General features: G+C 39.4%; 2 protein-coding genes across 2 annotated transcripts; both read left to right on the top strand.

Moving 5' to 3' along the window:
• Positions 1-3,780: 3,780 nt before the first annotated feature.
• On the top strand, positions 3,781-5,343 carry LOC131427132 (thiamine transporter 1-like). Its single transcript, XM_058590069.1, has 2 exons — positions 3,781-4,438; positions 4,503-5,343. The coding sequence occupies exons 1-2, from the start codon at positions 3,928-3,930 to the stop codon at positions 5,270-5,272; spliced, it is 1,281 nt and encodes a 426-aa protein (XP_058446052.1). The 5' UTR covers positions 3,781-3,927; the 3' UTR covers positions 5,273-5,343.
• Positions 5,344-11,205: 5,862 nt separating this feature from the next.
• On the top strand, positions 11,206-13,343 carry LOC131427169 (folate transporter 1-like). The gene is made up of 2 exons (XM_058590137.1): positions 11,206-12,451; positions 12,524-13,343. The coding sequence occupies exons 1-2, from the start codon at positions 11,941-11,943 to the stop codon at positions 13,315-13,317; spliced, it is 1,305 nt and encodes a 434-aa protein (XP_058446120.1). The 5' UTR covers positions 11,206-11,940; the 3' UTR covers positions 13,318-13,343.
• The last annotated feature ends 6,290 nt before the right edge of the window (positions 13,344-19,633 follow it).

Genomic DNA, 19,633 nt, shown 5'->3' on the forward strand with positions numbered 1-19,633 from the left:
TCTACGAGGAAAATAAGTTACACAATTTTAATTTCGTTTCACATATCATCCTGTAGTTCCGGAACCAGAAGTCGGATTCAAACATAATTTAGGAACCTTGTTTAGGAGCATACGAATTTTCATATGAATCTGAGTTTGTAGAAAACGGTTGAGTCATCTTCGAAAATAAGGTAAAAAATTGAGTGAAATTATTTGTCACATACGCATTTGCTGATCTCGACGAACTGATTCAAATGGTATATGGGTGTTTTGTTCTTCCAGCATTTATTGCTGTAAGCAGTTTAAATCAATATAATTATGAAATTGTTCAGAATTCGGAAGTACTGCCATCTTTCCAATATGTCATATTCGAACGATTATGTTGCCAAAAACGAACCGTGCTAAAATTGGTCCGAGGCAAAATGTCATGAAAAATAATGCTGTTCACAGTCTTTTTGGTACTTAGAAACTATTGTATGTAACAGTATAAAAAATCGTGTTTTACGTTGCTCCCAAGCCTTTCTTTGCCATACAGCGCTCAGAACTTCTACTGCTGGAATATGGGGGAAAAATCGCTTACACAAAAAATTCGATATCTCCGTTAAAAATGGACGGATTTTAACAATCTATGGCTTGTTGGATAGCTATTACCGTGCGGAATCTAAGTCTGAAAACATATTCTGTTTTCAAGGTCAATTGTGACAGATACTGTCAAAAAACTGAAAATTTTGACATAAAACTTCGAATAACTCAAAAAGTAAACATCCGATCTCAAAACCATTCAATAGCGTTCTGGGTGACGGGGAGACCTTTCATTTGCGACTAGTTTGATCAAAATCGGTCCAGCCATCTCTGAGATCTCGACCTCTTAGTTGACAACACACATACAGACACACACACATACACACACACACACACACACACACACACACACACACAGATATTTGCTCAGTTCGTCGAGCTGAATCGATTGGTATATGACATTCGGCCCTCCGGGCCTCGGAAAATTTTTCGAAAGTTTGAGCGAATTCTATACCTATTTTTTATATATATAACAAAAGGTAAAAAGATCATGAATACAATAATAAATAACTGAAATACAGGCAATTGTCTTTGTTCCAATTCTATTTGAAGCAAGCTTTAGATTTCTACTTCGATTGACTTTAAAACTTGACAAAACATTCTGGAAATGTTTCATTATAATAAATCATAAAAGAAAAAATATGATTTTTTCAAAGTGTTAGGTCTTACGGGCTCCCTGAAGTAATAAATTGTTTCCGTTGATTCTATAGACAAAAAAAATTTAAACGCCTTTTTCTCGAAAGCAAGTTTTGAAAGTCCGTGTCCATCGTCATTGAAAAACTACTGCACCAATTGTTTTCAAATTTTGCACACACTTTCTACATATAAAAAATAGACCCCAACGTTTTCCTTTTCGTTTTTTGTTACTTTGGAGAGGTTTTACAGCTACAAAATGGCGGATTTTTTTTGTGAAAAGTCGTAGTTTTCGCTTTGAACAACCAGCAAAAATTTAAAAAAAAATCAAACAGAATGCTTTTTATCATACAAAAAATTTGAACGAAAATTCTGGAAAACAATCGCAAAAATGATGATTTTTTTCATCGTTTTGACCCTTAACCCTTAAGGAAACTCGCGTACAAAAACGATTAACCACACCAAATCTCACTACATACATTTGAATACACTTGCATCAATGTTTCTGCCTTCTTCTATAGAGGGTAATAGAATTACAGGAAAAAAACGACTTTTGATCGAGCTCGATCAGACGACAAGCTCGACGAGATAGGAAAACGTTTCTCAGTGTGTATGTGTGTTTGTATGTGTTGAAGGCTGAACCAATTAAAACAATCTTAGATTCGTTTGAAAGCTACTATTGAGTTATTGGTGAAGTTTGAAGATCAAATGGCTATCCTTACCAGTCCCAGAGAAATGATGATATAAGTGACGTAAACGACAAGCCAGTTTTTATCTACCAGTAATTGTTTTATTTTAGACTCGTTCGTTATCATTTGTTTCAGATAGAAATAGTTAAGGAACATTTTTACACCTCCCAAGAGGTTTTGGGAACAACTAAGGAAAAACTAACGCATATTAGAGTGCTACGTTTAGTAACGAATCTTAAGACACACATTTCTTAAAGTGTATTTTCATATTTATTGAAGGCCTGATTACAGTGAGTCGCGTGAAAATTGTGAATCCACCACGTGGTTCCCTCAATTCCCTTTTTCGTCTGTTTGTTTTAGAAAGTTATGATGGAAAAACTACATTTTGGAAGCCTCATATCAATTATGCTCCTTATATCGACACCGATGCATTTTAAAGGGCCCATGTGTTCGACATATTTTCTTGTAGTAACCTGTTCTATAATTCTTCAAAAGGCTTGAATTCACTTCCAATGTATGCAAATTAAAACTTATAACTCACTTCTAAGTGGATTAATGACAACTTTGATTTTATTCAAAGAAGAAGACAGTTCCAAACAAAAGTTTTTCTGAATGCAATGAAGTCCCAAAATCAACCTCTGGAACTCAAACAGAAAACGTATTTTGATGTGGTTAGGACCACTGAGCACTCTGTTAAAAGTGAATTGATTTTTGGTTTGGAAACTATGCAATCCCATTATTGCAATCACAAAAAACTGAACATATTGACATCTTACTATGTATAACTTAAAAAATAAACATCAAATCGCAAAACCAATCTGTTGCGTAGTGGCTGACGAGAAGACCTTTCATTTGCGACTAGTCTCGCCATCTCTGAGATCTTGACCTCTTTGTGAACAACACATAACTAACCACACACGATCATTTGCTCAGTTCGTCGAGCTGAACCGGTTGGCCCTTCGGGCATCGGGTAATTTTCCCAAAATTCGAGCGAATCCTATTCTTAATTTTTTTATATTTACAAAAATATTGTGAAAACTCATAAAAAAAATCTGGTTTTTGCAGACAATACGAACAGAAGCGTTTAAAATTCCAGTTGCGTGTATGTAAATGAAGAAAATAGAGACCATTGTAAACTTTGAAAGCTATCATACTTTGTTGGACATTTCATAAACTCGATGCAGCGCACCGCGCTGGAGACGCTATGCGCCACTTGGTAGCGCTTCCGGAGCTGCGCAGGTAGCCTTCTTCTGGGAAAACCGGATCTATTGTTAACGTTCCTACATCTAGAGCAACGTAGATTCATCAACTCTGAATGGCACGTAACATTTTGTTTGCCAGAAGCTTCCGGAAAAAATCGAAACACGAACTGTCAAAGAAGAATCATCTCATCATCACGACAATGCGAGTTTTCACATATCTTGTCAAATAAATGTTCGTATCCGCGAAATAGCACTGATTTAGCCCCCGAGCACTTTCTCTTATTCTCCACACGCTAAAAATAAGTTGCGTGGTTAATGTTTTCCGATGCCGGAAGCAACGCTTGACACGTTCGAAACGCATGTCTTGCTTAAGAAATTGGTTCGATCGCATGTAAAAGTGTATTGATCTTCAAGAAAAATTTTTGGTAACAACCCCCGGCTTTTGATTGCTCATCTCAAAACTGCTCAAATTACCCTGGTATTGATCAAGTATAGCAAAATAAAGTTAATTGATAATCTAGCTGAAGTATAAAATTGAATACAATTTCGATTTGTTCTCATTTTGGCGTTTGGTTTCACTCGGGTCTGCTGCTAGATACTGGAGCAAGATCACTTGTATTTTAGCAACATCAAGTAGCGGTTATTAATCTTTAAAACAAAGTCTCAGTGTGTTTTGCATTTGCGCTGTGAGAGAACCAATTACATTCAAAACAGGTTTAGTTTGCAAGTGAAATCTCACGACTCGATCTCTGTCTGTAATCATCTACCGAACTGCTACTGATAATGAATGTTGGTGTAATCAAGTGTGGTTGGCTCGTGCAATCGGGTGCAAAGTCACGGCCATGGAAAAGTGGCAGAAAGTTTCGTTAGTATTGTGTTGCGTCGGTTTCCTGAATGAATTCCGACCGAATGAACCATTTCTCTACCAATTCCTGACTGGACCGTGGCACAACATCACCATCGAACAGGCCGTTCAGGATCTGTTTCCCATCATCACCTACTCGTACGTGTCGCAGCTGGTGGTAGTATTTCTCATCACGGACTACTTCCGGTATAAGCCACTGATTATCGTGTCCGGGCTGACCGGGACATTGCTGTGGAGTACACTGACATGGGGCAGATCGTTACAAGCGTTGAAGTTCGTGCAAGTACTCTACGGTACGAACAACTCCACCGAAATCGCCTATTGGACGTACATTTATGCCAAGGTGGACCGAAAGCACTATCAGAAGGTCACGTCACACATTCGTTCGGCTGCGTTATCTGGACGGTTTTTGGCATCAACCGTATCGCAAATCCTTGTCCACTTTCAAGTCATGGATTACCTTGAATTGAATTACCTTTCGCTGAGTGGTAGGTATGATGGGGCCTAACTGCGAATGTCGAACGCGGTAATTAAATTTTGATTGTGTTTTAGCGCAAATTGCCGCGACAGTCTGTGCTTTCCTGCTACCGAGTGTTCCTAAAAGTATCTACTTCCACCAACGTCCACCAGGTACCGGTGAAGAACTGGAACTGAATCCGAGTCAGAAAATCACACCCAGTTCAACGTGGAGTCGTGCGAGTACTCAGCTTTGGGTTCATTTCAAATCTGCTTACACCAATCCAACCGTCATTCGTTACAGTATTTGGTATTCGCTATCAATGAGCTTCCACTACCAAATCACTTCGTACGTGCAGGCTCTGTGGTCTACGATTGGTGGTCCGAACACCGAACTTTGGAACGGAGCAGTGGAAGCCATTTGTACACTGATGGGTGCTCTGATGGCCCTGATAGCCGGTTTCGTGCCACCCTCATGGCTTCAAGTACACACCATACTCCTTGGGTTGACCCTGATTGCCGCACTAGAAAGCCTCGGGTTGCTGGTAGCAACTGTCACATCAAGTCTCATGGTTTGCTACGTCGGATATACTTGGTATGGAATTTTACATACCTTTGCGATAACGTTGGTTAGTTCGGAAATAGCAAAACACATTTCCGACGACAGTTTTGCGCTCATCTTCGGTATCAACACGATGATGGGACTAGTTTTACAAACCCTGATGACCGTTATCGTGGTCGACAGCGTTGGGTGGTTGGCGTTAGGCATCCGAGATCAGTTTACTGTGTACGGCTTTGGTTTTCTGGCCGTTGGAGCATTGTTCGTAGTGTTTCTACTAATCGAATTGTACCGAAATAAACGATAGTCTGTACAATAACTTCATTATTCGAAAATATAGTCTTGTCATAATCTTACTTAATTTTGTAGTATTTCTAGAAAGTGGATTACAAATAAAATATCATTTGTTCTTACTTCCGTGTTTGAAGTTTTTTGGCCATTTTCGCCCCACCCATTTTCTGACTTCCGATTTCAAGGTTGGTTCACTCCAAGCGCAATGACGCCTGTATACATCAAACCAAATGCGCTTCGTAACTGAAGGTTGTAGCTTTCGAATAGTGAAAATTTTATTTTTTGCGCAATACCAAAAGTGGCCATTTTCGGCCCGGTCTCCCCTACCCTGACTTTGTTTTTGCGATTGAACCAGGGGTAATTTCGGCTTTAATCTAATTCGACCGAAGTATTTTTCAGGAAGATTAAAAAAGTGTTGAATTGTGTTATGGCGAATGCATTATGTCACTTTGGTTTGCCAAGGTATCCAAACAATTGTTTGGGTTACCAAAAATTGGTTCCAGATACTCCGAAAAAAAAACTATTTTTAGATTCAGCAGTTGATGATAAATACATTTTAAACAGTTATACACCCTTATTCTGAATAGCGACGTAATGATTTTTCGATCGAATACTAACCATGGAAACAACATTTTTTTTGCAAAATGTTTTTTTATTCATCAACATAATCACCTTTTAGGGTGATACCGACGACACGACCTGCCACTCGGTTATCAAAACTGAATCGCAAATTTAACTACCCCTCAGTAACTGGTAATGCCAAAATGAAATCTCCTGAAAAACTATTCAAACTGGCAAACACAAGTTGATGAATTGTTGATTTTGAATAACAGTTACCAAAACCATGGTTACTGCATATTGAAGACTTGAGTAATGTAAACAAAATAAGCTGCCACGGGTGGAAGATCCTTATTTCGCGGCAAAGTTGTCGGTTTCACATAACATTTCAATATCCGTTGATACTTGTTAAATAATTCAACGTAATCAGGCTTCAGATCAGATCTATGACGATTGTCTGCTATGTAAATGAATTTTAAAATGTTAGCAAACTGCAAGAGTCATTGAATCCGTCATAATAAATCTTATTATCAATCTGATGATTTAGTATCGAAATATGAATGACAAAGCTGAGTCAGTATATCAGTATTATTCTACGAGATGCAATCGAACTTCATATGCAGATGCGAATACACTTATAAATAGAATTCATGTTTGTTCTTTTCTAATGAATTTCTCAAGTATTCATCATATTTATGAATATTCGTCACTTCTGAATTTCTTCCAAATCATTCAACCCAAGTTTTTAATCAGCGTATATGTAAAACTATACTCCGTCATATTTTGGACATTCGAGAAACTCCTTTACATCGCAAAGCGGGTGTAAAATCTGGTGAACATGAAAGTCTCTTGAAAAGTACGGGAAACCAGTTTTTTAGGATATGGGATCTGATCAGAATTATTACCTGTAGAAACAAATTTACTTTAAATAATTTTATAATTGGTTCTCAAGCAGAATATAGGCCGTAACTTGATGATTATATAGAATGACCCCTGTCTATCGCAGCACTACATTTTGTGTCAGATTTTGGATATTTTTCCGATCGGCGCGAATACAACAAGAACGTTGTAACATTAACTTGATAGATGAATATATCTTTTAATATTAAAATTCGTTCATGATCAACTATTGAACGTGGGCTCTGGTGCAGGATAATTCTCTAATTCATGATAAATTATATATTAATTATTTTTAATTTATTTCTCGTAACATACCTAGCGTATTGTGAAATCGTCTAACTTTGTCGTATTTAATAATTAAATTTTTCAGGGGTACCAGTCCCCGGCCGATAGCTCGCGGTGTCTCGTGCAACTTTCACAATCTTGATTTCTGAGTTCATTTAATTTTACGCTGATGGCACAAAATTTAAATTGAAAAAACTATTTCAAAACATTCTCGACTGGTTTGTTTATTTATTATGGGGCTCCTTGGTAACTAGTTCGTAGCAACTTAAACAGTGTTGTTCAAGAAGATTATTTTGCTCGTCATCAAGGGGTCGCTGTATTTGTGGTAACTGGCGGTAAATCGCTCACGAACACTTTTCATTCCGATTTTTCTTCGAAGTGCCTGGTCGTGTCGTCGGTGATACAATGGTTCCAACGTTTTTCCAATTTTTCAATACCATGTTTATAAAAAAATTTATCTTTCGCTTCAAAATAAGCTTCAGTGTCAGCGATGACCTCCTCATTTGAGCCAAATCTTTTTTCCTGGAGCATTTTTTTAAGATCAGCAAAGAGCCAGTAGTCACTGGTGGCTAAATCTGGCGAGTATGGGGGGTGGGGAAGCAGATCAAAGCCCAATTCGTTCAATTTCGCCATTGTTTTCATCGACTTGTGGCAGGGTGCATTGTCTTGATGAAAAAGGATTTTTTTTCTCTGCATGTGCGGTCTTTTTTTTGCGATTTCCTCCTTCAAACGCATCAGTAAGTCAATAAATGCTAATTAGTTGCGATTTAGTGACGGCAGTTTTAAATTTATTTCACCTCTCCTAGATAGGCATCTAATTAGGCAATAATTTTTTGCTATTTAGTTGCCAGTTAGTTACGGTGGTTTTTAATTTGTTACTCAATTTTTTCGGTTGAATGATTCTCTATGTTCATATGAAGTCAACAGAACATCCCTGCTACATACGCTTGAAAAAAAGGCGGGTGGGTAATGTCAGAGACATAACTGGATGTCGTGAATACGAAAAAACTGGCACACTCCCATCACTTTTCCGAATATCAGTTAGTTGATTGATTGTATGAATTGTGCAAGCTTTCCCCTTTTTCACTAATAGAGTTTGAAGCGATGCACCTACAATTAAAGTACAGATTAGTTACATTGAACAGCTACTATTCTACAACTATATATTTCAAACTTGAAACAATTCCTTTTTAATTTGCTAATATGGGAGGCTAGGTATGACAAATTTGTAGTTTATTTTTATTGAAGCTATGAAGTTCGAAGATATCTGATTCTTCTCGAAATTTCAGTACGAGACAATTGCAATGGCCGGGTCTGAAATGTATCGACGATCTTCGGTATGCAAGAGTCATTTTAATAATAATAATGATAGTAATAATAATGATATAATAATAATAATAATAATAATAATACAGATTAATCTGTACATATATGTATGTATAAATAAAATACAGATTAACCTGTATATATGGCAACCCTGTATCGCATGGCATATTTTCACACGACCCCATACTAGTATAAAGATGTGTTCAACATCATCACATTCACTTTCGCATTGCCGTTCGTAATTGAATGTGTTAGTGACGGTACAAATCTGCCTTTCTACCGGTTTTCGGTGCCTAGCTAGCTGACGGTGTCTCGTACGTTCAGAGTAGCTGCTTTAACTTAAATGACGCTATTTCTCACATCACATTTCATTTTATACCTGCTACTGGTTGCGGTGTAGGGACGTCCCCTTAGTTAAAATATCGCAGAACGGGAAACAGTGAGACGATATAAAAGAGAGAGTTAGTAGAGCGGCAGCCAGTAATACTGAATTGGCTGTCGAGCTGTTAACAGCATCTTATGAAATTGTTACGCAGAAACACGCACACAGGAGGAACAGTTAAGGGCAAGGCAAAGTCCCGCTCGAACCGTGCTGGTCTGCAGTTCCCAGTTGGCAAAATCCATCGTCTGCTCCGGAAGGGAAACTACGCAAAGCGTGTCGGTGCCGGTGCACCGGTCTATCTGGCGGCAGTAATGGAGTACTTGGCTGCCGAAGTGTTGGAATTGGCCGGTAACGCTGCCCGTGACAACAAGAAAACGAAAATCATCCCTCGCCATCTGCAGCTGGCCATCCGTAACGATTAGGAGTTGAAAACCCCGTCCTTTTCAGGACGACCACAACACTGTGATAAAGAAATATTTAGGATTGCTTTAAGTTTAGCCAGTTCTGATACGCCTGAAAAGTAGAATGCGCAAATCAAGTGGAAACATTTGTTCTAACAATTTGTTCATCTTTTTCATTTGTTCAATTTGTTCAACTCTGTTTCGCACTGCATATTTGTATACTAGTATAAAGATGTGTTCAAAATCATCACTTTCGCATTGCCGTTCGTAATTGAATGTGTTAGTGACGGTGCAAATTAATTTAACTTCCATCTTGATGAATCTTTTGGTAGGAAATATTGAGATCTGAGATGGTTCTCGTGTGTGTCTTGTTTCGGCACTTTTTGGCTGCCTTTCTACACCGAAAACCGGGTGTCATTGTGCTGACGATGTCTCGTGCATTCAGATCGGGAATCAGTGAGACGACAGGTCCTCGATGTTGCTCTCGTGTGTCTTGTTTCGGGAACAGTTGCTCAGCAATTGGTAGAAAAAATGAACCACTCAACTTTTATATGGATGCTCTTGTATAGAAGCAGACATCTCGCGTTCTGATTAGCTGGTGCTGTCATGGGTTAAATCAAACAGGTTTTTCAATAGTGTACTATTGAAAAACTTCAATGTTGTTGCAATACACGTTCAAGTTAAAAATTTTCGATTCTATTAGTAGTTAGAATATATACGAGGTCTGTTCAAAAAGTTCCCGGAATTTTTTAATTGCGCGCGTCTGGAGAGTCCGGTGGTCAAAATTTTTTTTTATTGTGTTGGTACATATGTCCCTAATGTATGGTGAAATTTTCAGCTGTATTCATTGTTTACATTCTGTCTTGTAGCGGCTGGTGTAGACGTGTTTTTTTGAGCTCGGCGATTTTTGTCTTGGTGACGTTGGATGCTTCCACGTGGACGATTGTGCTTTTGTTTCGACATCATAACCGTACACCCATGTTTCATCACCAGTTATGACCCTTTCAAGTAAATTTGGATCGTCGTTGACGTCGTTTAACAGCTCCTGAGCGATGGTAATGCGTTTGTTTTTTTGATCAAAATTCAGCAGTTTTAAAAACGAATTTTGCTGCCACTTGTTTCATGCCCAAAACATTTGAAAAAATATGATGGCATGAGCCAACTGATATGCCAACTTCATCAGCAACTTCTCTAATAGTGATTCGGCGACCATCCATAATCATTTTTTCCACTTTTCCCACATTTTCATCGATTATTGACGTGCTGGGTCGACCGGAGCGTTCGTCGTCTTCAACGTCTTCGCGGCCATCTTGGAAACGCTTATACCACTCGTAAACACTTGTTTTTTTCATAGCAGACTCACCGTAGGCTCTCTGTAACATTTCGCACACTTGGTTACACTTTATTTCATTTTTCACGCAAAATTTAATACAAATTCTTCAATTCTTCCATTGTTTAAACTAACAAAAATCGCCGAGCTCAAAAAAACACGTCTACACCAGCCGCTACAAGACAGAATGTAAACAATGAATACAGCTGAAAATTTCACCCTACATTAGGGACATATGTACCAACACAATAAAAAAAATTTTTGACCACCGGACTCTCCAGACGCGCGCAATTAAAAAATTCCGGGAACTTTTTGAACAGACCTCGTAAATCCTTCTACAGATCACTGAGCTATGAGCTTTCAAAATACGAGAAAGGCAAACGCGCCTTATGAATTATCTTCTTTGATACTCGTTTATACTAAACATTTCAGAAAAGTTTAATTTTGAACTATTTGAGAATATGTCACAGAACTGAAAATTTTATTATAAAATTATGATCATATTTCCGACGGCGTGTAGCAAGAATTATGTTGATTCATTAGATATAACATGAGATATTCACGATCAAAAACTTATCACTCTCTCAGAGGGTAAATTTTGAAAAGGCGCCCCATAGTAAAGTACGTCGTATTCACGACAAAAGACTGACCCGTCCTGTAATTACTTCATTATCGTTAGTGCATACAATCTTCGTGTTACATTCGGCTTGTTCAAGTAATACTCAATTTCTATGCTTTAATAAAATCAGTTTGTAGATGCAGTAATCGACTATGCCATATAGGTCAGATTTGATTACGCAGCTTCAGTTTCTCCTTCATCGGTGAGATTAATAATGAACCAAGAGCTCGTCACCGTGCGAAACTCTGTTTATTTTGATTATCTTGATATTGTCATCCTTCCTACTTCGACGAAAGAACTGGAAGTGAACGGCTTCAAACGCTTCTCGCTCCTCATGTCACGTGCTAGTAAAACAAGATTAACCGCGCCCTACAACCACGTGGATGCAGCAGACAGAACCTAGAAGACGCGTTCCAAGGTCCGTTCAAACCTTTCCGAGCCGGTTCAGTTTCGACAGGGAACACGCATCCAATGGTATGGATAAGCCGGATTGGAAAGGTTGCAATGGGTCTTTACTTGTACTAAATGTAGGCGGTCGGAAAATCCATCTTCTATTTTTACATTTCTCTCACTTTTCTTCTATCTTCGTAAATCGAATCTAACGCAAACACATTATTTGTGCCGGTGGGGTTTTTCGGAGAGAAGATGGTTTGCGCACGGTAGGAAAACATTTCCTCCGATTTATAGTGCAAAGTAGAAAATCTGAACAGAAGAAAATTTCTATCCGTGCCTGCTGCCTGCTGTGTATGTACGTATTTCTCATCTCTCGGCTTACGGCAGACTCTTTTCACGTAGTGACTTAATCACTAGTGAATGAAGCTGATAGAGTGTGATAGTGTGTGCTCTACAAACGAGAAAACTGGGAAGACGCTCTTCTGGGCACATGGAGCAGTGGCAGAGGGTTTCATTGATACTGTGCATCTTCGGATTCCTGAAAGAGTTTCGACCGAGTGAACCGTTCGTGTTTCAGTTTCTGACCGGACCGTGGCACAATGTCACCGTCGAACAGGTGGTTCAGGATGTGTTTCCGATCGGAACGTACTCGTACGTGGCTCAGCTGGTGGTAGTATTTCTGATTACGGATTACTTCCGGTACAAACCGCTGATCATCGTGGCCGGACTGGCTGGTACGTTGGTGTGGAGTATGTTTGTATGGACTACCTCACTGCGGGCGCTACAGGTGATGGAACTGTTCTACGGGACGTACATGGCCGCAGAGATTGCGTACTGGACATACATTTATGCCAAGGTGGACCGAAAGCATTACCAGAAAGTCACGTCACACATCCGCTCGGCAACGCAGGCCGGCCGATTTCTGGCTGCGACGGCCTCACAAACTTTGATCTATTACGAAATTACCGACTATCTTGGGTTGAACTATATTGCTTTGGGTGGTAAGTTTCGGTTGACAGTTGATTTTTTTCTTAATCAGCAATGCTTACTTCGATGAGTTTTTTTTTCTCCAGCGCAACTCGCAACTACGGTATGGGCTTTTCTACTTCCACCCGTGCCCGAAAGTATGTATTTTCATAGACATCAGAAAGTTATGGACGAGGAAAAGGATTTGGAGCCACATGAGCGGATATCTGCTACTTCAACCTGTGCTCGAGCCAGCACTTTGCTCTGGTTTCACTTCAAATCTGCCTACACAAATTTCACTGTCATTCGGTACAGTATTTGGTATTCGTTGGCGGTTTGCTTCTACTACCAAATCACGTCGTATGTGCAGGCTCTGTGGTCTGCCATCGGTGGTTCGGATACCGTACTTTGGAACGGAGCAGTGGAAGCGATACTTACTTTGATGGGATCTTTAGTGGCGCTACTGGCCGGATTCGTTCCGCTGGAGTGGCTCCGAATAAACGCAACCCTACTGGGTTTGGCTACCATTGCTGCCCTACAGGGTCTCGGGTTGCTGATAGCAACCGTTACCTCCAGCCTCATGGTTTCCTACGTGGGATACACTGTATTCGGAATCCTGCATGCATTCGCGATTACGCTGGTCAGTTCGGAAATCGCGAAACACATCTCCGACGACAGTTTTGCCCTGATCTTCGGCATCAACACAATGGTAGGACTGATTTCTCAGACTTTGCTAACCGTCGCCATTGTGGACAGTGACGGTTGGTTCGCACTGGACGTACGAGGACAATTCACCGTTTACGCGTTCGGTTTTCTATCGGTTGGAGTAGTATTCGTAGTTTTCCTTCTACTAGAGTTATGTCGGGGGAAAACACACCAGTCGGCGGGTCAGGGAATTTAAATTGTTTTAGCGCATGTAGTAATCTAAGCAACCGTTGATTAAATAAACGCATTGCTCAATATTTTGATTGGTAATGTCAAATTTTTATTGTAAATTTTAATGCGTTTCGTTTCAGTGATCTTGGCCAATAGCGTAATAATTTCATCGTATTTTCCATTGATTACCTAATAAAATATAAACGTTTGTTATTCTTCCGAAAAGTCAGAATAACACAATGTGTTCAACGTCATTTTGACAGCTGACAGTAACAAACTGGATATAGAGAAACACTTTATTTTGTTACACGAAGCAGAATAAGAACTAGTTTTGATTCAAAAAAAGCCGAAGATAACAAATGTTGATGTCCTCCAGTTAACAATAATCTGGGTGGTAAATTACTGTTTTTAACACCTATTCTGTACTTCGATCGATCGAAAGTAAAACATTGTATACTGTTATTCGATCAAGTCAGCCTGTTGCTGGAATGCCAGCAAAAATGTCTGGTAGAAATTTGGTGTGTACACACAAAATTTCTGCAATTATTTTTACGGTTATGAATTGTAAAACATTATTTTCACTAGATAAAATGTGGTATTTTAAATCCTCATGTTTTTCGGATATACAGAACTAGTAAATAACCAGTTCTTCTTAAAATTCCAACATAAGCTGTTGAAATACGCTGGAAATTAATAAAACGGCCTACCTTAGTTAGCATCATTCATTCCTCTGGCTGGAGTGTAGTGAAGTGGCTTAAGGTGCCTAAATTTTACAATAACACATTCATAAAATGAGCGAATATTTAATGACATTTATAATGTCACTGTCAATCGGGTTGATCGGGCAGCCAACTCAGGCGAAAATTCTAGCACTGAAAAATCATGCAGTCGAGTAAGAATTCATTACGCATTCCGTCATTTCGATAATGTGGGGGCTAGCAGCCATTCTGGTGCACGGCTGTCAGACATACAGCTCAAATGGAACAACGGTATCCACCAGGATTTCACCTCATCGGTTCAGAGAGACACGTGGCTGCCATCCGTATACGTTTGTCATACTGCTGGGAGCCAAATGTGCGTTTTTTGCCTTTCTCATATAGAAAGGTTATGCAATCACTGTGAAAACCGACTTTTGAACCGAGGCCCGGAGGGCCGAGTGTCATATACCATTCGACTCAGTTCGTCGAGTACGCAAAATGTCTGTGTGTGTGTATGTGTGTGTGTGTGTATGTGTGTGTATGTGCGTATGTGTGTATGTAACGTTTTTTTGCACTAACTTTTCTCGGAGATGGCTGAACCGATTTTCACAAACTTAGATTCAAATGAAAGGTCTCGTGATCCCATACAAAATTCCTGAATATTATTTGGATCCGACTTCCGGTTCCGGTTCCGGAATTATGGGGTAAAATGTGCAAAAAATTGCTAAAATAAGTGCACTAACTTTTCTCGGGGATGGCTTAACCGATTTTCACAAACTTAGATTCAAATGAAAGGTCTTGAGGTCCCATAGAAAATTCCTGAATATTATTTGGATCCGACTTCCGGTTCGGGAGTTATGGGGTAAAATGTGCAAAAAAAAAAATATGTGTTCTAACTTTTCTCATAGATGGCGCGACCGATTTTCACAAACTTAGGTTCAAATGAAAGGTCCTGTGGTCCCATACGTAAGTCCTGAATTTCATCAGGATCCGACTTCCGGATCCGAAAATATAGGGTAAAGTGTGTTAAAATGTTATACCATCACTGAAAAGAGCGAAAAACCGTAAAAAGTTTTCTAAATCGACCGCAAATCTTTTCCAATTGATAGTTTTTATCAGTAGACGGTCAAACAAATCTATTTCGGTTATTCTTTTAAGAATCGAAGAAAAATAATTTTGAAGAATACCACTGTATTATATATGATAGTATGATTGATATGAGAAAGGCATCATTACACCACTAGGTGGATTAAAACAGGTTTTTGCTTTTCGTTCGTTTTTTTTTTTATTAAATTTTAGTTTTTGTTCGGGAAATTGATTTCGGATCGAAAAAAAAAACATATTTTATTCATCACATAAACACTTCATATGTTCTGTTTTCGACGTAGATCCCAAAAACTTTGGCATATTTATTGATAGTAAATTCCCCTGTTTCCTACAATTCATAGGGATGCGCGGCTCTCACCAACAATATTACATTCCTGTAGTGGAATTTAACCTTCTGTTTCAACAGAAGGGCCGCTGTTCAGACCTTTTGTAATGTTTTGATGTATGCGATTGATTACTTCGTACCAAAACGGTCCAGACGAAATTCTCGGCATCCGCCGTGGCAAACTGTTGAATTAAGACATTTGAAAACTTCCAAAAGAGCTGCTCTGAAACAATACTCCAAACATGGTGGATATGTTCTGCGCAATCGTTATGTGAAGATAAATCAGATATACAAAAAAACCGCGAAGCGTTGCCATGCACGTTTTTTTAAATAATATACAACGTACAATGAAATCTAACCCGAGAGCTTTCTGGAAGCATGGTCATGAGCAAAGGAAAGAATTTGGTTTGCCATCACAAATGCAATTCGGAGATCGTATTGGTTCGTCTACTCAAGAAATTTGCCAGCTGTTCTCGGAAAGGTTCGCGAGTTTTTTCTCTTGCGATTTTCTATCTCCGCAGGAAATAGCACGCGCCGCGAATAATGTTCCTGTATCCAATTATGCTTTGCACTCGATCAATATAGACGAGGAATCGATACAAACGGCAATCGTTGGTATAAAGGCTTCCACCTCTGCAGGCCCAGACGCCATACCAGCAGTCATCTTAAAGAAATTCCTTTCTTCCGGTCTACAAGAAAGGAGACAAAAGAGATATAAACAACTACCGTGGTATAACTTGTATAAGCGCTATCCCTAAGCTGTTCGAAAAAGTAATTCTGACTCCAATTTTCAATCATTGCAAGCAGTATATCGATGATTCCCAACATGGGTTTATGCCTAAGCGTTCCACAACCGCCAATCTGTTATCCTTTACATCTTACGTGACCAACGCCATGTCAAATGGTTTTCAGACGGACGTAATCTATACCGATCTTTCCCTCGTCTTCGATAAAATTAACCATGACATCACAATAGCAAAACTGGATCGACTTGGTTTTGGTACAAACGTACTTCGATGGATACAATCATATCTCAGGAATCGTCATCTTGTGGTTAAAATTGATGATTGTGCTTCGGAAGAATTTGTTGCAACATCTGGAATTCCGCAGGGGAGCCATCTCGGCCCTTTGATCTTCTTGCTTTACTTTAACGACGTTAATTTTTCTCTGGAAGGACCGCGCATATCTTTTGACCTCAAGATCCACCATGTTATTCGCACCTTAGAGGATGCGACGTTTCTTCAGCGACAAATGGCAATCTTTTCGGATTGGTGCAAATTGAATCATATGACCGTAAATCCAGAAAAATGCTCGATCATAACGTTTACGAGAAAAAAATGCTTTTGAAATTCGAATACTTTATTGAGCGATTCATGATTGGTAGATCGACGTGCATCAAGGACCTCGGCGTTTTTCTTGACGAGCAGTTAACATTCATGCAACACACCAACTACATTGTGGCTAAACCATCTCGCTGCCTTGGATTCGTGATGAGAATGGCTAAGCATTTTACGGATGATTACTGCTTGAAATCCCTGAACCCTCACTACCTCAATGGCGTTAATAGAATCGAGTCGATTCAACGTAGATTCGTTCGATTCGCTCTTCGCCGTTTACCTTGGACCAATCCTCATCAACTACCGAGTTATGAAAGTCGCGGATTACTAATCGGTCTAGACACACTGCAAGTAAGACGGGAGCTATCGCGTGCTTTAATGATAGCAGACGTTTTGAATGATAGGATCGCCTGCCCCACTTTGCTCCGTGAAGTCAACATCAATGTTCGTCCTCGAGCTCTCCGCAACAACGCTTTTCTTCGACTTCCTTCACGCCGCACTAACTACGGGATAAACGGTGCGATTATCTTTCACGGCATAAAACAAGGACGAAATTCCTACATAGTATTAGAATTGATCATTAGGACCACATCGTGTCTGTTGATTTTACAATAAATAAATAAATAAACAGACTTTGCAGCCGATTCAGAGTGTATAGAACCGTTGCATGGCTGGTGCAACGATTCTACTAACACTACGAATCCTTCCAGGTCGGGGCTCGAACATACGACAACTGGTTTGTAAGACCAGTGCCCTACGCATTGAACCGCCAACCCGGGACATGCGTGCGGTGAAAAAATGGCAGTAAAAATGCATGGGTTACTAGACGACGGGCGAATGTTTCATATCATTTTGGCTTTGACAACCGTCACTGAATCGCCCCTGGCTATTGTCTGGTGCCTATGGAGTAGTTTGACAGCTCTGCTACACACACACACACACATAGGGATTCAGCGTGTACTGATATATTCACTGATAAAAAATCAATTGAGAATTTCATACGACTAGGACTTATGAAATTTGTAGAAATCCATTCCATTTAGAGGTAGAGATTTTCATAAACCGTCCTATGATTTTCTTAATTGTTATCTATGCATTATTCGCTTCATATATTTCATCAACAGTTCGTAATGTCAAAATGTAGTGATTTTGATTTATGATTTCATTTCATTTCATTCAAATTCTGAATTAAATTACGGAACAAAATTACGATATTTGTAAAATGATTATCATAAAACGTGATCAATTCATTCAAACATTTTTTATGAATTACATAAGAATATCTCATGATTATCCAAAGTAAAAGTCTAGAAGAATTTCCTCTCTATCTCATAATACAAACTTATGAAATACGTTTATAATCCTAGTGTGAAAGTCATAATTTGTTTTTATAACTTTCAAAATTCATTTGTGTTTGTATACGAGATAATAAAGTGTGCCAGCCGCGGTCGAGTTTGTTTACGGGTCTCACTCTAACCTCAACCTTTTCGAATTCCGTATATTCTAAAGCTTACTAATTGAGGTTAATCGGGAAACATTCGAAAAACGCTGCGAAACAAACAACAAAACAATTCCCGAGTTGATGATTAATGACTAATTGTGTACCTAGCATTCAACCTTTTCCCCCTAGAAATCTTCATATCAACCGATGTCCTGAAGCCACTCCAACATACAAGATCTATTCGTACTTGGCCGAACAGACCGACCCGACATTCGCTTTTTTCCTCTTTAACCAACATCCGACCAACAATTCAGATCGTTGGCAAAGGTATTTCGTCTCCGATTTCTGATTCGGTCTGATCTGCTAAGTGCGAATAGGCTCTACACACAAAATTTCTGCCAGAAATTTTAGCTGACATTCCAGCAAAAGTCAGTCATAGGCTAATCTCTTGCTGGAATGCCAGCTAAAATTTCTGGCAGAAATTTTGTGTGTGTACCTGAATTATCTAATATCTACAATGTTCAAATTTAAATCAAAATCTGTCATTAGCGATTATCCCTGACAGCTTAACTTGAAGAGACATAAATGTCATCGTCTACTAGATTGATCCCAGACGTGATAACAAGCAGCCGACACGTGTTGGGATTTGGTTTCGATTTTCCAGACAAACGCCTTTGTGTATGCAAATCTAGCGACAAATTCGATTTCTCCCCCGAACCTGCCTCGTCGTGACGTCGTGGATTCCGATTCGGTTGCTTTAAACTTTTTCGGCCCGGATGGGATCGGTCCGTCAATCTGAAGAGCAAACAACACGCATCTTATCGCGGGAAGAATGATTACAGCATTCAAACGTGGCGAAAACGACGGTGCTTGAATATAGATAGATAGAAACAGCAGAAATCCGATGGAGCTCCCTCCCCGGTGGGATTCAGTGGATCCTCCGATTCCGAAACGAAACAGGCGTTCATTCGTTCTGTTTTCTCTATTTGTATGTTAATCCTGCTGGGAGGTAACAAAACCTAACGTCGGTCAATTTGTTCGTTCTCATCTGACGATGTGGTATGCTCGGTGCACGGGCAAAGTCGTAAATTTTGTGGAATCCACGCCCGATTTAATGTAACCAACCCCCATTCCAAAGCCGAAAACAAAAAAGTAATACCGATAATATTCTAGCATCAGAAGCAGAACCGGGAATGAGAGATATTTGCGCTCAATGATTTTACCTCGTGCTCTGGAATTCATTCTCTATTCCGGAGCATCGGCCGGTACATTGTCGATTGGTCAGGCAATTATTTGGTATATTTGACCAGTCAAGGGAAGAATATATTTTGAAGTATGTCGATCATTTGCAGCAGATCAGTTGCCAACCGGTTTCATAGTAACACCGGTTATGACCTTGTTTACTCGAATTATTTGACTGTTACTGTTAGGGT

Source organism: Malaya genurostris, chromosome 1 (assembly GCF_030247185.1).
Source record: "Malaya genurostris strain Urasoe2022 chromosome 1, Malgen_1.1, whole genome shotgun sequence".
NCBI classification, from domain to species: domain Eukaryota; kingdom Metazoa; phylum Arthropoda; class Insecta; order Diptera; family Culicidae; genus Malaya; species Malaya genurostris.